The 16,614-nt window shown below is 36.0% G+C and overlaps 2 protein-coding genes across 4 annotated transcripts; one reads left to right on the top strand and one right to left on the bottom strand.

Annotated features, from left to right (window-relative positions):
• Nucleotides 1-5,549: 5,549 nt before the first annotated feature.
• On the bottom strand, nucleotides 5,550-11,251 carry LOC102615661 (uncharacterized protein ycf20). 3 transcript variants are annotated; one of them, XM_052434470.1, is made up of 3 exons: nucleotides 11,073-11,251; nucleotides 10,164-10,588; nucleotides 5,550-5,624 (listed from the first exon to the last, which is right to left on the bottom strand). In XM_052434470.1, the coding sequence occupies exons 2-3, from the start codon at nucleotides 10,560-10,562 to the stop codon at nucleotides 5,565-5,567; spliced, it is 459 nt and encodes a 152-aa protein (XP_052290430.1). In that variant the 5' UTR covers nucleotides 10,563-10,588; nucleotides 11,073-11,251; the 3' UTR covers nucleotides 5,550-5,564. The 3 variants fall into 3 exon arrangements, with proteins under 3 accessions (XP_052290430.1, XP_006490313.1, XP_006490311.1); XM_006490250.4 differs by lacking the exon at nucleotides 5,550-5,624 and adding an exon at nucleotides 9,667-9,762 and having other exon boundaries at nucleotides 11,073-11,243; XM_006490248.4 differs by lacking the exon at nucleotides 5,550-5,624 and having other exon boundaries at nucleotides 9,771-10,588; nucleotides 11,073-11,235.
• Nucleotides 11,252-12,178: 927 nt separating this feature from the next.
• On the top strand, nucleotides 12,179-15,261 carry LOC102616542 (calcium-dependent protein kinase 26-like). Its single transcript, XM_006490252.4, has 5 exons — nucleotides 12,179-12,346; nucleotides 12,845-13,684; nucleotides 13,818-14,114; nucleotides 14,210-14,605; nucleotides 14,693-15,261. The coding sequence occupies exons 2-5, from the start codon at nucleotides 13,093-13,095 to the stop codon at nucleotides 14,965-14,967; spliced, it is 1,560 nt and encodes a 519-aa protein (XP_006490315.1). The 5' UTR covers nucleotides 12,179-12,346; nucleotides 12,845-13,092; the 3' UTR covers nucleotides 14,968-15,261.
• The last annotated feature ends 1,353 nt before the right edge of the window (nucleotides 15,262-16,614 follow it).

The raw sequence follows: 16,614 nt of genomic DNA, 5'->3' as shown, positions 1-16,614 counted from the left end.
AAACTCGGAGGACAAGTCACGTTGTTGACAAATTTTCAACAACATTCTCAATTGAAAACCAAGGATAATCTATTTTAGTTCTGGCACTGTATAGCTCTAATCCCTCATTCGGAGTTCCAAGAATACGATTTAACAACGCAACATCAAATTCGATATGGATTCCCCTAACACTTGTAACAATTTTATCCGAGACTTCCATATCTATATTTGAATAAAAAAACCTTAACTAAATTTTCATAATATCGCTCATTAACAACCAATACATTTTTCCAGCCCATAGTAATAAGAAAATCTCTAAGAGATTTGTCACAAATTTCTAAGTTCGCTAAATTACTAAGATTAACAAAATAGGGAAGAATGATCGACTTTGACATGAAATTATCGAGAAATTGTTTCCGAAGCAAGGGACGCGAAAAATGAGTTCACATAAACTCCGAATAATCACCATAATCTTCCTTGCGCTTCTTGGCCACGGGTTTCCCCCTATTTTATTTCCATTTCACTTACTTTCTTCAACCTCTCTCCATTGTCTCTCAAAGCCAAACATACCCCCTCCATTTCCACTTAAAATTTCTTCATTTCTCACTCTTTTTCATGTCAAGATCAATCTTTCAAACCATTACCCATGCATTTAACCTTCATTAAACACTTCTCAATCATCATTTCTTCACTTATTCATCTTTCTCTCTCTCACGCGTGAATAGTGCTTCTCCATTTCTCTCTTAAATTTCTTCATCTTTCACTCATTTTCTTGTTAAAAAATCAATCATTCAAATCATTATTCATCCATTACTCCTTCAATTTTCACTTATGTTCGGCTTTGAGGAGAATGGAGAGAGGTTGAAGAAAGCAAGTGAAAGGGAAATAAAATGGGGGGAAACCCGCGGCCAAGAAGCGCAAGGAAGATTATGGTGATTATTCGGAGTTTATATTGACTCATTTTCCGCGTCCCCTGCTTCGGAAACGATTTCTCGATAATTTCATGTCAAGGTCGATCATTCTTCTCTATTTTGTTAATCTTAGTAATTTAACTAACTTAGAAATTTGCGACAAATCTCTTAGAGATTTTCTTATTATTATGGGCTGGAAAAATATATTAGTTGTTAATGAGCAATATTATGAAAATTTAGTTAAGATTTTTTTATTCGAATATAAATATAAAAATCTCGGATAAAATTATTACAAGTGTTGGGAAAATCCATATCGAATTTGATATTGCGCTGTTAAATCGTATTCTTGGAACTCCGAATGAGGGATTAGAGCTATACAGTGCTAGAACCAAAATAGATTATCCTTGATTTTCAATTGAGAATGTTGTTTAGAAAATTTGTCGACGGCGTGACTTGTCCTCCGAGTTTTGTCGATCTCTTTTGAAATCTCAAGCCTTACCTCTTCAAATTAAAATCCTTCATTATGTTCTTCACCATGTTATAACTCATAGGCTTGGACATGCGGATGAAGTTAACCGCTTAGATGTAGCTATATTGGACTGCATTCTTGAGGTTAAGGTGCTCAATGTTGGTTATATTATTCTTCATCATATGCTTAACACTCCATGTATAGCCAAAAGATCCCTTGCTTATACTAGTATTATTACCCGCATTCTCAAGTATTTTCGAGTACCTATAACCGAGCCAACCTTTTTGAATCCGAGGGAATTAGGAGATGAAGTAATAGCAAATTTGGGGTTTATATGGGTGGAAAATAGATGGTATAAAGACTGGAGATACAAATTAAAGGTTACTGAGATTGATCCTACAGATCATCATTTCTTTAACGATATCCTTCCACCACACAAGCTCCCTGATCCAGTGCTCCACATCGCTCACATCCTCCACCTTCCGAGGGTCCTTCCCACACTACTTCAGCTGTCTTTGAGGATCCGATGCAGCAGCTGTTGACTAAAGTGGATTCTCTTTCCGAGCAGTAAAGCAAAATTCAATCTCAGTTTCAGGCCTTTCAAATTCAGTCCATTTCGAAGCAACAACAACTATTTGTGCTGCAGCAGCAATTATTTGATTAACAACATCACCTCTTTGCTAAACAACGACAGCTTCTTGATGGCCAGCAGCAACTTTTTACCGCTCTTGGATTTCCACCACCATCCTCTTCATCACATCCACCATCTCCTTAGAACTCTATTTTATTTTCAGTCATTTCACTCTGCGCTACATCTCTACATGCATTATTGTTTAAATTTGAAGATGATTGTTATTTCATATTTGGATATGTTATGTTTGGTGGTTGATGTTTTCTGAAATTTTGAATTGTTATAATATCTTAGTTAATTGCATGCTTAATTTATATATGTTTCTTGATTAATTATTGAGATGCTCTTTTTGGTATAAGCATAGATTTATGGTAATTTTGATGATGAAGGGGGAGAAGTCATGTATTTTTTAATTCGGAGACAAATAATAGTATTTTGATCTTGAAGTCTTTGTGTATGGTTTTAAAATATTAAGGGGGAGTACAAATTATCATAGATCATATATTCAGGGGAAGTTTTTATTTTGAATTTGATTTATATGTTGAAATTATATATGCCATGTATTAAGGGAGAGTATAAATGTCAAAATACATGAGATGTTTGTCATCATCAAAATTATATTATATGTAACCCTTTAGGCTAACAAAATACACATAATAGCAACCCTTAACAGAAGGACCTCTATTAGGGTTGGGAAGGCTTATCAGTTGGTAAAACAATTGAAATTATTAGAATGTGGGATAAGAAAGATGTTTTTGCTTCCAAATAATGTACATACCTATCATTGCACACCAGACAAGTGGACTCAATTGAACAAGAGCACACTTAAAATAACTAAGCATGCATCTAAGGTAGAAGTGGAAAGAAAATCTGACACTATGTATACAACAGTTTGGATGCATGTTAATAGTTCCTAGAGGAGGATGACTAGGTTTTTTATTTTCTCTAGCCCTTTCGAGACTAATGGAACGAAGTATACCATTAGCGATCCAAAGAAGTTCGAATGACATTTCACCTATATGATTAATCTCTTTGCTTCACCCAGTAGAAGTCGAAGAAAAGAAAAAAAAAAGCAGGGGTAAAATTTACAACTGAGAGAAATTGGTTGTTTATAGGTTGATAGTGATCATCTTGAGTAGAAAATTCACAAACGACATGATTAGAAAAATCCTCAGAATTTGAAGACATTACTGATACGTTAATTAAGATATTGAAGGAAGAGCTAAAATAGTAAATACTCACTAAGACTTAAATGACCTAAACTTAAGAAGAAGAGAAAATAAGAGAGTTGCTGGTGAGATGGAAAAGATAACGACTCTTTTTAACTTTAAAAATCAAGTTCCAAAGAGCTAGAGGGCAACTTAATCAAGCAAAATGAAACATGCAGAAGTAGCCATATACGAAAAGGGAGGCATGCAAAGTTACCTTGCACATAAATGTAAAGCATGCAAAGTAATCATGCACAAAAAGTGAAGTGTGGAAGTAAAAAGAAAGCATGGAGTAGGAAGTGTAACCATGCTAAAAAATGAGGCATGCAAAGTCACCATGCACATAAAAGTAAAGTATGCAAAGTCACCATGCACATAAAAGTAAAGTATGCAAAGTAATCATGAATGAAAAATGAAGCGTGAAAGTAAAAATAGAGCATGGAACAAGAAATGAAAGTAAAAGCAAAAAGAGAGCATGAAGCATAGAGTAGAAAGTGTAAGTAAAAGTAAAAGTGGAGCATGCATAATAAATTGGAGTTAAATTGGAGTAGAGAGCGTGCATAGTAGAGTGAAGCATGCCAGTTGTCATAAAGCCAAAATAATCGCGGTTTTGTAAGATAATCCATAAATATCGAAAATCCAATTTGAGAAGGAAATAAACACAACATTAAGATAAAACTCTAATTTAAGTGATAGTAGCCAACTAAAACAAGGAGTTATCAATCACTTAAGATACCTAAAAATTTTATTATAAATAGAAAGCCCTAAATGCGTAAAAGACACAAGTAAATCCAAAGGCAAATAGCTTAAAAAAAAAAATTCATTGTAGTTCTTATTGAATAATGAAGGTTGCTCTTTTGACTACCGTGGACTTAAGCCAAGTGTTGAACCACGCAAGTTCTCTGTGTTTTGTTCTTTATATCCTCCTATCCAATTAATTTTCTAGTTGACCAAAAAAAAGAACGTGAAAGGCACGACTCTTACTAGCTTGAACCTAAACTCTTAACTTGCCTATTCTACATATCTAACGTAATGCACCAATCTATCTCTTTTTTGCAAATGGGAACACCACACCATTAGCATTTACAGTTACGAGGACGTAGAAGGCTTTAAGCCGAAGCATCCTACAGAAAGCAGTACTTCCACAACCTCTTTCCATACTCAAACAGGTGAAACCCATCGAGATCAACATAGTTGGCTTATGAAAATCAGCTTATTGATGAATTTTTGTACCAAAGCCAACAAAATTTTGATCACCACCTGCTATGCCCTAAAATCCATATAAAGGTCATATTCTGGTGGTGGGACAATGTTCATGTGAAAGAAAAGACTATGTTGAAAGGTTGACCAAATCGAATTGATTTGGTTTTCCTTATATATTTAGGTGTATATTTGGTGTAAATATAGAGTTATTGCTTCCTAGAAATCAGTGTGTAATATTCTGCTTTAATTTTTTCTTTCCTTTCTTAGTCTCTTGTATCCCTATATTAAGACTGTGTACAGTCTCATGAAGATATGAAATAGAGAATTATTCCATAAACTTTTTCTCTACCTATTTTCACATGGTATCAGAGCTAGGCTCCCTTTCTTTCTGATCTCTTCCCTACCATGTCTGACCAATCTTCTGAAACCACAGTCACCTCAAAAAGACTAGAACCAAAAATTTCCCATTCTGAATCTCATTCTGTCCAGATTACAATTATCCGACTGAATGAAGGAAATTTTCAAAGATGGTCTCAGTCGGTTAGAATGTATATTAGGGGAAGAGGGAAGATTGGTTATCTTACTGGAGATGTTAAGGCTCCTGAAATATCTGATCCCTCTTATGGTGTTTGGGATGCTGAAAACTCCATGATTGGGGCAAATTATATGTGCGACTCTACTGCAAAAGAACTCTGGGATAATGTGAGTCAGATGTACTCTGACTATGGAAATCAATCCCAGATCTATGAGTTGCAGCTTGCTCTTGGAGATATCCGTCAAGGAGATTATAGTATAACAAAATACTTCAATACTTTAAAGAGATTGTGGCAAGATCTGGACTTATTCAACGACTACGAGTGGGAGAGCATGGAAGATTTTAAACACCACAAACAAACTGTCAATAATGAGCGAATCTTCAAGTTCCTGGCTGGGCTCAATGTTGAATTTGATGAGGTAAGAGGAAGAATTATTGGGAGAAAGCCACTTCCTACTCTTGAGGATGTTTTCTCTGAAGTAAGGAGAGAAGAAAGTCGTCGAGGTGTTATGTTGGGAAAAAAGAACTCCATTGTCTCTGTGGAAAAATCTGCCCTTGTTACAGCAGATGCTAATGCTACCCGCTCCATCACTCAACAGCAACAAAAATCTCGAGTATGATGTGATTACTATAATAAACCACGCCATACTCGGGAGGCTTGCTGGAAACTCCATGGAAAGCCTGCAGACTGGAAAAACAGCAAGCATAGTCATGCGTCTGCCAATGAAGTGGAGAATCTGGAAAAAAATCTCAGCAAGGAGCAAATTGACCATCTCATAAAGCTACTGACTTCTAATCCTCCACCTAGTACTCCTAGAGGTTCACTAGCCCAAACAGGTAGTATTATTAATGCTCTATTTAGCCACTCAACTACTGCACCATGGATTATTGATTCGGGTGCTTCTGATCATATGACTAGCATTTCTAGTTTATTTGATTCTTATTATCCTTGCCCTGGTAACAAAAAGGTAAGAATTGCTGATGGAAGCTTATCTTCCATAGCTGGAAAAGGATCAATAAAAATCTCTAGAACCATTGAGCTTAAAAATGTGCTACATGTCCCTAAACTTTCTTGCAATCTGTTATCTATCAGTAAATTAACCAAAGATTCTAATTGTTGTGCTGTCTTTTTTGACTCCCATTGTGAATTTCAGGACAGGGACTTGGGGACGATGATTGGCAGTGCTAGTTTGCGAGAAGGTCTTTACTATTTTGATGACTACTTATTAAGGAATAAACAAGCTCAAGGTTTGAGCAGTAGTATTAGTTCAAACTCTGCTAGGGATCAAATAATACTTTGGCACCTTAGACTAGGACACCCTAGCTTTCCTTATTTGAATTTTTTGTTTCCAGATTTATTTAAAAATGTTGATTGTACTGCTTTTCAGTGTGAAAGTTGGTTTTTATCTAAAAGTCATCGAGTTTCATATAAAGGACTTACTTATCGTGCCTCAAAACCTTTTTATTTAATTCATAGTGATGTTTGGGGACCCTCAAAAATCAACACTTTAACCGGAAAAAAATGGTTTGTAACATTCATAGATGATCATACTCGGCTTTGTTGGGTTTATTTAATGAGAGAAAAATCTAAAGTTGAGGGGTTATTCAAAGATTTTTATAACATGGTTGAAAATCAATTTCAAACAAAAATAAGCATACTCCATACAGATAATGGTACTGAATATTTTAATAATTATCTAGAGGTGTTTTGTAAGGAAAAGGGTATAATTCACACATCCACTTGTCGTGATACTCCACAACAAAATGGAATTGCGGAACGAAAAAACCGCCATTTACTTGAAGTTAGTCGGGCTATCATGCTCTTTATGCATGTTCCTAAATATTTGTGGGGTGATGCTGTTTTAACAGCATGTTATTTGATTAATAGGATGCCTACCCGTGTTTTAAAGTATCAATCACCTTTAGAATACTTCACACTTATATATCCTTTTAGTAGGATTACCTCCAATATTCAGTTAAGAGTCTTTGGGTGCACTGTATTTGTTCATGTTCCTAACCATCTTAGATCTAAATTGGATCCTAGATCTGAAAAATGTGTTTTCTTGGGCTATGCTCCTAATAAAAAAGGTTACAAATGTTTCAATCCTCAAACAAAGAAATTCCATGTCAGTATGGATGTTATATTTCTCGAAAATCAACATTTTTTTGGCCAAAATTCTCTTCAGGGGGAGAAAGAAAATAGTGAAGATCATTTTTGGCATACTTCTACACCTATACCTAATCTGTTTTTACCTGATCTGGGCACTTCAACTCAAACTCAAAAAACTGATATTTCTAATAATGAAAACATAGGAAACCTTGAACTACAGGAACCAAGTGTTAATGTACCAGAGACAGGGGGAGAAATACTACAAGATAAAATTCCACCACCAGAGCTTCGTGTTTATACTCGAAAGTATCATCACAGCAGTAAAGACCCTCCCATAAACTCGGTACAGCCTCAATCGTCGCCTCCAAGCACTGATTCCTCAGAAAATTCAGGTAACATTTCTTCTCCTAAACATTCCAGCACTTTTTTTCCTGATCTTGACTTACCCATAGCACATAGGAAAGCAACCCGAACCTGTACTAAGCACCCCATTGCTAGATATGTTTCCTATGAAAAGTTGTCCAATAAACAAAGAGCTTTTACCACAAAAATCTCTCAAATACCAATTCCTAAAACCATAAAAGAAGCCCTAGACCACCCAGATTGGAAGTTAGCAGTTTTAGAGGAAATGAATGCTCTAAAGAAGAATGGTACGTGGGAGATTGTGGATTTACCAAAAGAAAAGAAAACTGTGGGTTGTAAGTGGGTGTTTACACTTAAATGTAATGTTGATGGGAGTGTTGAGAGATATAAGGCAAGGCTTGTAGCAAAAGGGTTCACTCAAACCTATGGAATTGATTATCAAGAAACTTTTGCCCCCGTTGCAAAGATAAATTCCATCCGAGTCCTTATCTCATTGGCTGTACATTCTGATTGGAATCTATACCAGTTAGATGTTAAAAATGCTTTTCTGAATAGGGAGCTAGAAGAAGAAGTCTTTATGGATTTACCACCAGGTTTTGAGGGAAATCATGGCAGCAGTAAAGTGCGTAAACTACATAAGTCTTTGTATGGGCTCAAACAGTCTCCTAGAGCATGGTTTGAACGCTTTGGTAATGTTATAAAGGGACACGGCTACTCCCAAAGTCAGGCAGATCATACAATGTTTTACAAACATTCTATTGAAGGGAAATTAGCCGTGTTAATTGTATATGTAGATGATATAATTTTGACTGGTGATGACTTAGTTGAGATTTGCAGATTAAAGAAAGTGCTTGCACGTGACTTTGAAATCAAAGACTTAGGCAACTTGAAGTATTTTTTGGGCATGGAGTTTGCTAGATCAAAAGATGGGATTGTTGTGTCTCAACGCAAGTATGTTCTTGATTTGCTTGAAGAGACAGGTCTACTCGGATGTAAAGTAGCCGAGACACCCATAGATCCTAATATGAAATTACAGCCAGCTAAAATTGAAGATGTGACCAACATAGATCGGTACCAACGCCTTGTAGGTAGATTAATCTACCTTTCACATACACGCCCGGACATAGCCTTTGCAGTGAGCTTAGTCAGCCAGTTTATGCATGCTCCAGGACCAGAACACTTTGAAACTGTATATAGAATCCTTAGATACTTAAAAGGATCTCCGGGTAAAGGTCTTTTGTTCAGAAAAAACGGGCACCTACAAGTAGAAGTCTACACTGATGCTGACTGGGCTGGTAGTGTAACTGATAGAAGATCCACTTCTAGTTACTGCACCTTTGTTGGAGGAAATTTGGTCACTTGGCGCAGCAAGAAACAAACTGTGGTAGCAAGAAGTAGTGCAGAGGCAGAATATAGAGCATTAGCTCTAGGAATTTGTGAGGTTTTTTGGATCAAAAAAATTCTTGAAGAACTTAAGGCAAGTAATTCTCTACCTATGAAAGTATATTGTGACAACAAATCTGCCATTGCAATAGCACATAATCCAGTACTCCACGACCGAACTAAACATGTTGAAGTGGACAAACACTTCATAAAAGAAAAACTGGACAGTGGTTTGGTCTGCATGCCCTACATTCCTACAAATGAGCAGATTGCTGATATACTCACCAAGGGACTACCTAAGAAACATTTTGAGAAATTGGTTTGCAAGCTGGCCATGAAAGACATTTTTAGACCAGCTTGAGGGGGAGTGTTGAAAGGTTGACCAAATCAAATTGATTTGGTTTTCCTTATATATTTAGGTGTATATTTGGTGTAAATATAGAGTTATTGCTTCCTAGAAATCAGTGTGTAATATTCTGCTTTAATTTTTTCTTTCCTTTCTTAGTCTCTTGTATCCCTATATTAAGACTGTGTACAGTCTCATGAAGATATGAAATAGAGAATTATTCCATAAACTTTTTCTCTACCTATTTTCACAGACTATTTCTGCAAAACCGTTTGCAAACCCATAATAGCAAATTCTATTAGAAACAACTCAATGTTAAATATTAGAAGACAACAAGACCCTATATTTCACAATAACCCAACCACCCATTGCAGACACATATCAAGTAGCAATAGTATTTTTAACAAAGTTTCAATCTCCCTCCTTTAAGTGAGAACGTCTTAGAATGAAGCAATTGAGTATGCTACTAAGACAACCTTGAATGTGGAAGGTGAGCCCGTGAAAAAGCTAGTAAGCACTCAACATTCATAGTAGGAGAACAAGTTACTTTATTAAAATGTTTTATAAATTAGATCCCAATGGCAATTTAAAGATAAAAATATCCATCCACCAAAATTTTTGCTCCTGCCACACAACACAAATGGACACAGAGTACTAAATCAAGCCTGTGACAAATCTTACAATGTTAGAAGTGAAGTACCAGATAAGGAAATATTAGCAAAGAACAAGAAAAAGAAGAAGAAAGAGAGCAAGGGAAAGGAAAGGATAAGGAATGACGTATCAAACATCAAATGTCAATGAAACTAAATTTAGGAAATATACCCTACAAACTACTTTAATAAACACTGAAGCATGGAAATTTACAAAGCCAAATAATGAAGAGTGCTCTTGCAGAAATACAATACTGTGGGTAGTTCAGATGGCTTTTGAAAGCATAACTAACTTGCAAGCTTAAAAGCATCAATGAATAGACCATATGTAAAACCCATCTTGAAATTGTTGAGCAGAGCAAGGGGAAAAGTTACCTTGGGACGGCTGTAATAAAACCGTGTAACATACTCCGTCAAGAGAACACACAATACAGCAGCAATGACATCATTGACTCCTAAAGCACCAAACGAAAGAGAGATTGTCTGTGCCACGTAAAACCCACCTAACAAGGAGATTCCACCAAAAAGTGCCCTCCTCGAAGGACTTCGAAAGTAATTCCTTGAGAGCTCCGGCACGAGTCTAACAATGTCGACCAGCCTTCTTGGCCCTCCATTCTCTTGCACAGCTCGAATACTACGAAATCCAGCAGAGGATGATGAAAACGAAATTCCCCTTCTTCCAAGAGAAGCTCTAGTTTGCGGACTCAAGCCAAATTGAAAAAGGATCGTCGGAGAGACAATACTAACAGCACACGCCATGAAAGCTTCAGTCATAAAAACCGCAGATCAAATTGACCGTCCTGGACAATTGAAACATAAAAAGGGCAAAGGGTTAATCATACACTAGGAAATTTATTACTTACCTGTCAAAATGACACACTTCTTCTGGTTAATTACACATATTATTAGTCTAAAAAATTCATTAAATGGTACTAAAGAGACACAAAAGCAGATGCAGCGACTTGGAATCTTCCATTTAGCAGATTTTGTGCAAGCCTATGACTCCACATTCCCAAGCTTGTGCAAAAATATTACATGAAACTACTACACATTTTCGGCCTCAAAGCTCATCTAAATGGTCTAAGAAACACCCACCCATTTAAAAGTAGAAAAATAGTTCCACAATTTCCTAACAACAAGGGCAAATTGCCAATTTTTTTTTTTAAGCAAGTCAAATGAAATATCTAATTCTATGTTGCTCAGAATAAGAACACAAAAAGTGGATAAAACAAAAATAAGTCATATCAATAAGTAGTTAGATTAACAAAGATTCAAGCATGTTACCTGCAACTCGGAATCAAGCCATTCATATAACAAACGCAGACAGAGAGCGGGAGGCAGAGAGCGCGCTTTAATCGATGAAGTGAAGCGAACCGGGTGACAGTGGGGATTGAGTTGTCAATACTCGCCATTTATTCTCATAAGTTAAAACGGCGCGTTTTACTTGCATCAAGCCATCAACAACAACTAACCGGCAATTTTTTTTTTTAAAAAAAAATAATAATAATCGGCAACAACAATGGATGATTTAGTAAACCACGCTCACACACTGCTTTTAGGAAAAGATTCGGCCTTTAATCACGGGGGGCAAAATTTGTGTAAATTGCTTAATTTTAATTAGAATATTTACTTTCATTTTTTGAGGAAATTGTAATTAGACTCCCTTATTGAAATTGTGTTGATAATCAAAGATAGATAGGGTCTAATTAATATATTTCCAATTCTAATTTTTTTTTATTTTAAACAGAACGTAATCATAAATTAAATCTCTCTACCTATATGAATGGATTTTGGCGGATTGATCCTATTATTAGTATTCCATACAATATAGAATTTAAATATATTTCTTCTCATATGTTGTTAATAAGAATTGATTTTAGAGATGAATCATGTCTTCTTAATTGACCCAATATTGTATTGTATTTATGCGTTGTTTTAACAATTAAAAAGAAGGTAATGTTCGTATATTGTAAAAATTGAAGAGAAGAAAAAAGGTTCATACTTCTTTTATCCCTCAAGTATTAGCACCCTAATGAGATAAATTTTCTTTTTTGATAATTTACTAAGAAAGAAAATTATACTACCGAGTAATAGAAAATATAATATTAAAAAAAGAAAATATATTCCAAATGTGGTATATATTAAAGGCGAAATATTTTTAAAAAAAATATAAGAAAAGGGAAATAGTTAGTTGCAAAGTGCAAACTTGCAATATTTCTCGAAAGGGAAAGGAAAACCGTTAAGCTCAGCGAGTACCAGCCTTAACGTACGCGAGCGAGTAATCTAGAAACCTCCAAGATCAAACTTTTAAAATATCAACAAATAATATAAAAATAATAATTAAAACAAATTAAACTGAGTTTTCAAGTCCGATGATATAGCTTTTTGCATGTTAGGAGAAAACAGAAACCCAACAACAAAACAGCACAAAATTCAGCTCAAAGAAGAGGAGAGCCCACAGGACAGGAGAATCATGTCTTGGGGGGCTTAATCACTGCTCCAACGGGACTCTCTTCTCTGTGGCTCCCTCTCTCATTCTCTCTGTCTCCCTCTAGCCGGTAAGCTTTCTCTCTCTATAATTTCTTACGGTGTGTGTGTGTTTTTGATTGTGACTGTGAGTGAGTTTGTGAATGTGTGTCCCTTGGATTTGTGGTTTCACGACTGCTTTTTGATCTGGGGTGTTTTATTTTCAACTGAATTTTGATATTTTGGTGTTCAGTTTTGCTTTTGGTTGTAAAGTTTTGGTCTTTTTGTCTACTGGAACTGAATTTAGTTTTCTTTCAGATGTTTAGGGTATTATTTTCTAGCTCCAGAAACTGGAAATTTTTGTGTTTTGAGAGATGGTCTAGTGGGAAGCCTTCATTTATTTGTGTTCAGTTCTAAGCTTCAGTGCCGTTTCTTAAGTTGTTTGTCTATGAATAACGATCCGTCTGGTTTTTGGTAGTTGATTTTGTTTACTATTGTGGTTCTGATTATTTTCAAAGGAAAATTATATACTATGTTTTTGGAGCTGTTAAGAAGTGACCTTAATCTGGCCATTTGTTATGGTGCTGCAGATCCGGTTGATCTGTTGAGAACTGAGGGAATACTCTGCCAAGAGAGTTAAGTTTTGGTTGTTTCAGTATTCTAGGTTACTTTCCTGGCTTCTTCACGGTTTTGCTGTTAACAATTACCCATTAATTTCCTGGCTGTTTCACGGTATTTCTGTTGCTAACAATCAGCCACGGGGAAGTTCCATTTAATTATTAATTGAGTAAGTGAGTTCAGGGGTATTTTTGGCTGGTCTGGGGAGCTAGAATTTGGTATGGCGGCTGTTGGTCAGAGTAACAGCAGCAGCGAACCATCAAGACAACCTTGTAAGTGTTACAGAGTGAGGAGCTTGGCTGAAACAATTTTGGACACGAACCAGATCTCCAATTTGAGAGAACGATTTGTTCTTGGGCAGCAGTTGGGTTGGGGGCAGTTTGGTGTTATAAGGGTGTGTTCTGATAAATTTACTGGAGAGGTGTTCGCTTGTAAATCAATTGCCAAAGATAGATTGGTGACTATAGATGATGAACGAAGTGTGAAGCTTGAGATTGAAATAATGACTAGGTTATCAGGCCACCCAAATGTTGTAGATCTCAAAGCGGTTTATGAGGATGAAGACTATGTACATTTGGTGATGGAGCTTTGTGCTGGAGGTGAACTTTTCCATCGGTTGGAAAAGTTTGGACGATTCTCTGAGGCAGAGGCTAGGGTTCTCTTCATGCAGTTGATGCAAGTGGTTCTATATTGTCATGAAATTGGGGTTGTTCATAGAGACTTGAAACCAGAAAACATTCTCTTGGCTACAAAAGCCTCATCCTCACCGATTAAATTGGCTGACTTTGGTCTTGCTACCTATATCGAGCCTGGTAAATTTATACATATCTCTTCCCTCCCCCCCACCCCCCCCCGGGCCCCCCTGTTCTCTGAATTTTCATGTTGCCATGCCCAGTGGAATTCAAGAAAACTAATGTTTTGTGCATTTGGGTTTTGTTCAAACAGGGCAGAGTTTGCTTGGGACTGTTGGGAGTCCTTTTTATATAGCACCTGAGGTGTTGGCTGGGGGTTACAATCAGGCTGCTGATGTTTGGAGTGCAGGGGTTATTCTTTACATTCTTCTCAGTGGTATGCCACCTTTCTGGGGTAATACTAAGTCAAGAATATTTGATGCTGTTAGGACAGCTGATCTACGATTCCCTTCCAATCCTTGGGATCACATTTCTGACTCTGCCAAGGACTTAGTCATGGGAATGCTTTCAACAGATCCTTCTCAAAGGCTTACTGCTCGGCAGGTTTTAGGTATGTTGGATCATTAGTTATATTTGTTGCATATCCTCATCTTAGCTTCTGTAATGTTTATGAGAAATACTCCTAAAATTCTGTCACTTTTGTAGATCACTCATGGATGGGGGATGGCATTCAAGATCCTGAAAAACTGAGTGGAAACAAAATCGAAGATTGTAAAGAATGGGATTTAGGGAGTGGCTCATTCTCTACTCAAATTATACCCAGGAATCAGGACATCAGCTTTGGCACTGGATCACCAGTTTTCAGTGATGATGAATCACCTGCTTTCACCTGCAGAACATCATTCTCTTCTTTCTTGCAGGAACCATCAACATCGACTGGCTTTTCTTTCTGCAGTCCTGGTGACTCAGACGCCTCAGAATTCATGTCCCCTCTACCTTCCATGCCCAGTTTTTCATTCTTCAGCCCTGGTTCTGTTGCTCAAGTGTTTACTACAGTAGATGGATCAATCAGTATTTCTAGGGTTGATGCCGTTCCTGGAGGTAAAGTGTGGTTTGAATCTTATAAGTAGCTTATGTACTTTACTTTTAGAATCGTCACCTAAGCTATATATTTGCTTTGTCATGCAGAGGCTAGCTTAGGGAGCCTTCTTACAGTGCCTGACTCTTCTCCTTTCCTTGGGCATGAACTTAGAGAAGTGGAGCAGCATAATACAGCTGAAGTTGGAAGAGCAGGAAGAGCCATTGGGTCCAAGATGTTCCGCATCCACAGCAAGAGGAACCATACAATTGGTCTTGGTGAGCGTGAACCACTAGATTTCATGGTCTCCGAATCAGTTATCCGATGGGCATCATGCACTCATCTTTCCACTGCCCCATCCTTCAGGTCTTCTCTGGTGTGTTGAACATGTAAGCTAGACAACACTATATATCCAATTGGATGATTCACAGAGAGTTTGAAGGGTTGGAAAGTGTTGGGTTGTTGTATTAGGTTTTGTGTTGTGTACCAGTTTGGGGCTCGGTTTCTAATGTTTTTGTATGATGAGTGATGTTTAGCTTAGTCAAAAGTAGATAGGCTAACAAGTGTGCAATGGGATTCTTCTGGCATGTGTATAGTTTGATGTTGATTTTGTTTAATTAAGTTCCCCGGAGTTTGATGCGGCAATGGAATTGGAATTGGAATTTCCTCTTTCTCAACAGTTGAATGTCAGCATTTTGACAAAGATTATGTCAATTTTTATTTGGCCCTTTGAATTGTTCCGGTAAAATCCACATTATCCTTGTTGCGTGAGCCAATCCAGTTGCCATTTAGCATATGTGATTCAGCTTTGTTAGCGCCTAACAAGTAGGGAAACGGCTGGTAGTGGGCCTATCATTCTGTGCCAAAAACTGCGTGTTTGTGTGATCATGACGACCATTCGGTGACAGATTGTATTTTTAGTTCATGCTTTTCAACAAATTTTCCGTTATTTTCTAGAAGATGACGACGATGATTATTATTATTATTATTATTATTATTATCATTAAATAGGTGGCTTTGTGTCTTCTATGTTTTTATTCTAACAAATAAAAGTTGCTATTTTTTAAGGTCAGTGCTACATTACAATTAACGTAACGTACGTTCACACACAGCAACAATGGTGGGTCCCACCAATTGGTACTGTTGTTGTGTGTGGGCGTACGTTACGTTAATTGTAACGTTGGGAGCTCCATTTTTTAAATAGCTTTGACACATATGGAAAAAAGGGATTTTTTTTTGTCAAGGGTGAAGTGAAATTGTTAAAAGGAGATAAAAATGAAGTGATAGGTAACTCATTATTCAACTAATAAGTGGTTTGTTAATTTATATTAAGGATCAGATTATTTTTACAAGCTTAAAAGTAATATTGAAAAATTCAAAAGTTAATTTGGTGTTGGTAAATGTTTTTAGAAATTACATTTAATAAAATAACTTCAACTTACAGTACATTTTGAAAAGTAGAGAAAAAGTAATTTTAAATTTTGATTTAGAGAATCAATTTTATATTTTTAATATATTTTCATAACACACACACACATATATTATGTAAATTCATATATATATAATTTAAATATCTTTATTAAGTAGGAGATAAAATCAATACTATAAAATAATTATTTTAGTTATTAATTATTACGTATATACAATAAGAAGTATTTTATATACATATTTAAATGTGCAAATAAATTTTAATCAATATTATGTCTAATTCAGTCATTTAGATTTTTACAACACTTTAACAATAAAATTTACAAAACACATGTGGTTACTTTTAAAATTTTCACAGTGCTTTTAAATATTACTAAACATTTAATTAATTCTCTTCATAGTTTATTATTTATATGATACAGCCAAACAATTATTTTAAAAGGTATAATATTACTAAACTAGCCATAAATTGGTAGAGAGAATAAATCTTTAGGTTTTCTTATGTGACATTTCGTTTATAATTTTATAGGACAAAATACTTTAGACCATGTATGACATGACTTTTTTACATTCAAACATAGGTGAAATACAGTAAAATATTTGC

This window comes from Citrus sinensis, chromosome 9 (genome assembly GCF_022201045.2).
Source record: "Citrus sinensis cultivar Valencia sweet orange chromosome 9, DVS_A1.0, whole genome shotgun sequence".
Classification (NCBI taxonomy): Eukaryota; Viridiplantae; Streptophyta; class Magnoliopsida; order Sapindales; family Rutaceae; genus Citrus; species Citrus sinensis.
This window is presented reverse-complemented; position numbering and strand designations above follow the sequence as displayed.